This window comes from Tribolium madens, unplaced genomic scaffold (assembly GCF_015345945.1).
Source record: "Tribolium madens isolate multiple individuals breed KSU strain unplaced genomic scaffold, Tmad_KSU_1.1 Scaffold_7;HRSCAF=85;Tcas5.2_LG10, whole genome shotgun sequence".
NCBI classification, from domain to species: Eukaryota; Metazoa; Arthropoda; class Insecta; order Coleoptera; family Tenebrionidae; genus Tribolium; species Tribolium madens.
Window position 1 is genome coordinate 9639321 of NW_025401050.1, and position 2243 is coordinate 9641563.

A 2243-nucleotide genomic window follows, 5' to 3' on the forward strand; every position below is an offset into this window, starting at 1 on the left:
GTATCTTGTAACAATTTGTATCAAAATTTCCGTTACAAAAACACCCCCTGAAATAGCAACCCCGAAAATCCAGCAAAAAAACGGAGCTTCAAAAAATTTCAAATCCAAACTTTTAAATTCCTCCCCATCTCCGACAAACTCCCTTTCAAGAAAAGTYTCTTTTTTCCAAAAATCCACCAAACCAGCTTCAACAAAACGTCTCAAAATCCCATCAATAAAGTCTCGCAAAATAAAATCACGTCTCATTGCGAGAAAAATGRGCGAGAAATTGATCCCCCCCTCAAAACAGTGAATCAAGGGTTGATTTTTCTCACCAAATAGTCGATTTTTCATAAAACCGATGAAAGAATTCGACGCGAAGAAGGCTGCGTTTYGCTCAAAAGCCACTTTTTTGATGCAATTAACCGGATTTTCGCACTTGGTGTTGCTTTTGAGGAACCTCCTCAAAGCCTTGCTGTCCCCAAAAAGGGAGTAACTCGAGTGTTTGATTTGGATTTCGAGGTTTGAGGCATGTARAGCSTCCATKGAGTCGATTTGAGGCTCCTCAATTCCTCTCTGCATCAAACTAATGAATTCAGTTTGGTAAATAATGGTCAAAATGAGGCAAATTAGGGTCCAAAACAGGACAAAGTGGCTTTTTGACCGGATTTTGACCGAAATTCCGAGCAAAATGGCAAAATTTGTGAAAATCCAAGTGGGCAAACCTCGATTTTCAATTTTGAGGGTGATTAGAGTGACTTGGAGGAACACCACGAGGATCAAAAGCCAGGTTTGAGGACGCAAAGTGGTGAAAACTTGCCTCCAGGAGATGATCCTCCGGGCTTGGGGGACACACCAGGAGTAGATTTCGTTGGAGTAGGGGTAGGAGGAGTCGAGGAGGGTGAAACGGTCGGGTTGGAGGATGAAACCACCAAGGGCTAAATCAACCCTCCCGTGGTACACTTCCCCAAACATTCCGGTTACAGTGTGGTTGGGGTAACTGGTACCAAAATCAAACGGAGTGGTACTATGGGTGAGCAGAACCTTAGTTTGGAGGATTTTCCCCAATTCGTTGATTATGGTAATGTCACTCCCAAATTGGGGGGTTATAACATATGGGACAAAAACCACAACCCGGACTTTTAACGGTTTAGGGACAAAAACACGAGGGATGGTACCCAAATTTTGCAAACTTGCATTACAAGTGGTACCAATGGTCAAATTTTGGTAGTAAGGGTACCACAAGTACGTTTGACCCCCAAAAACCACAATTTTGTAAATGTTGAAAGACCACAATAGTCGGAATATTTTTTCTACCACCAGAGTTTCATTACTCACGATCAAAAATTTCGATCGTGGGTTCCAAAATTCCAAAATTTTGAGTTTTGCAATTGTGATTTCTAACTCCCCCAAAGTCTTGAAACCTAAAACAAAGACTTGTTTCCCGTTTTTGGGCACAGATTGTGACAATTTGGACGAATTTAAGGTCACAAATGACAAATCACGATTTGTGAAAATTGTCTCAATGGGATTTTCAAAATTTTGGGAAACGTCGATAATTGCAGTTTCCCCAAATTCGGTGAATTTCTCAATCAAACATTCGAAGTTTTTTTCTTTGGTTTTGTGACCCAAATGGAGTAAAAATAACCCAATTGTGATATTTTGCCTCATTTTTCGACTCGATTGAAAGAGTTTTTGGGCAAAAATCGTTCCACATATTGTATTAAATTGATCAATTTGGTTTTATTGCACCGATATGTTATTTTTAATACGAAGATATTTTTCTTGTTTTGTGTTTACTGGTTTCAAATGAGAAAACACAGTTTTAGTTCGATTTTATCACTTTAATTCGGACTTATCGACCAAAACAATTTTGTCATAATTAGTTTCATGCAAACATGATCAATGATTTATTTTCAAAACAACAGAAATTTGGGGTGAGTGGATAAAAGTGTCATGTGCATTAACCTATATTTGGAGTTATAAGCATTTTAATATAATTTGTTGGTACTTTTTCCAATTTGTTTTTGGTAAACAAAATCATATGTGAATATTGTTTCCTTGTTATAAGAAGAAAGTTTAAGTAATCATGTTTTTTATAGATTTTTTAACGATCAAATGTACATTACCCCTTAATCCACCATAATGCATTAGTTTATATTATTAAAAAATTGATAAAAGTGTTATGTACCAAAAAACAAGCTTTATTTTCTAATATAAACTTTGTGATAACTATTGCTTTATAAAAATATTTCAAGTTTAAC

At 36.8% G+C, this 2243-nt stretch overlaps 1 protein-coding gene across 1 annotated transcript in view; it reads right to left on the bottom strand.

Moving 5' to 3' along the window:
• LOC123010200 overlaps positions 1 to 1650 on the bottom strand; it is a 10160-nt gene extending 8510 nt beyond the window's left edge. The window contains exon 1 of the mRNA XM_044406900.1: positions 13 to 1650. Within this exon, the coding sequence (XP_044262835.1) occupies positions 13 to 1650 (1638 nt within the window). The remainder of the gene's footprint in view (positions 1 to 12) is intronic.
• Between the last annotated feature and the right edge of the window lie 593 nt (positions 1651 to 2243).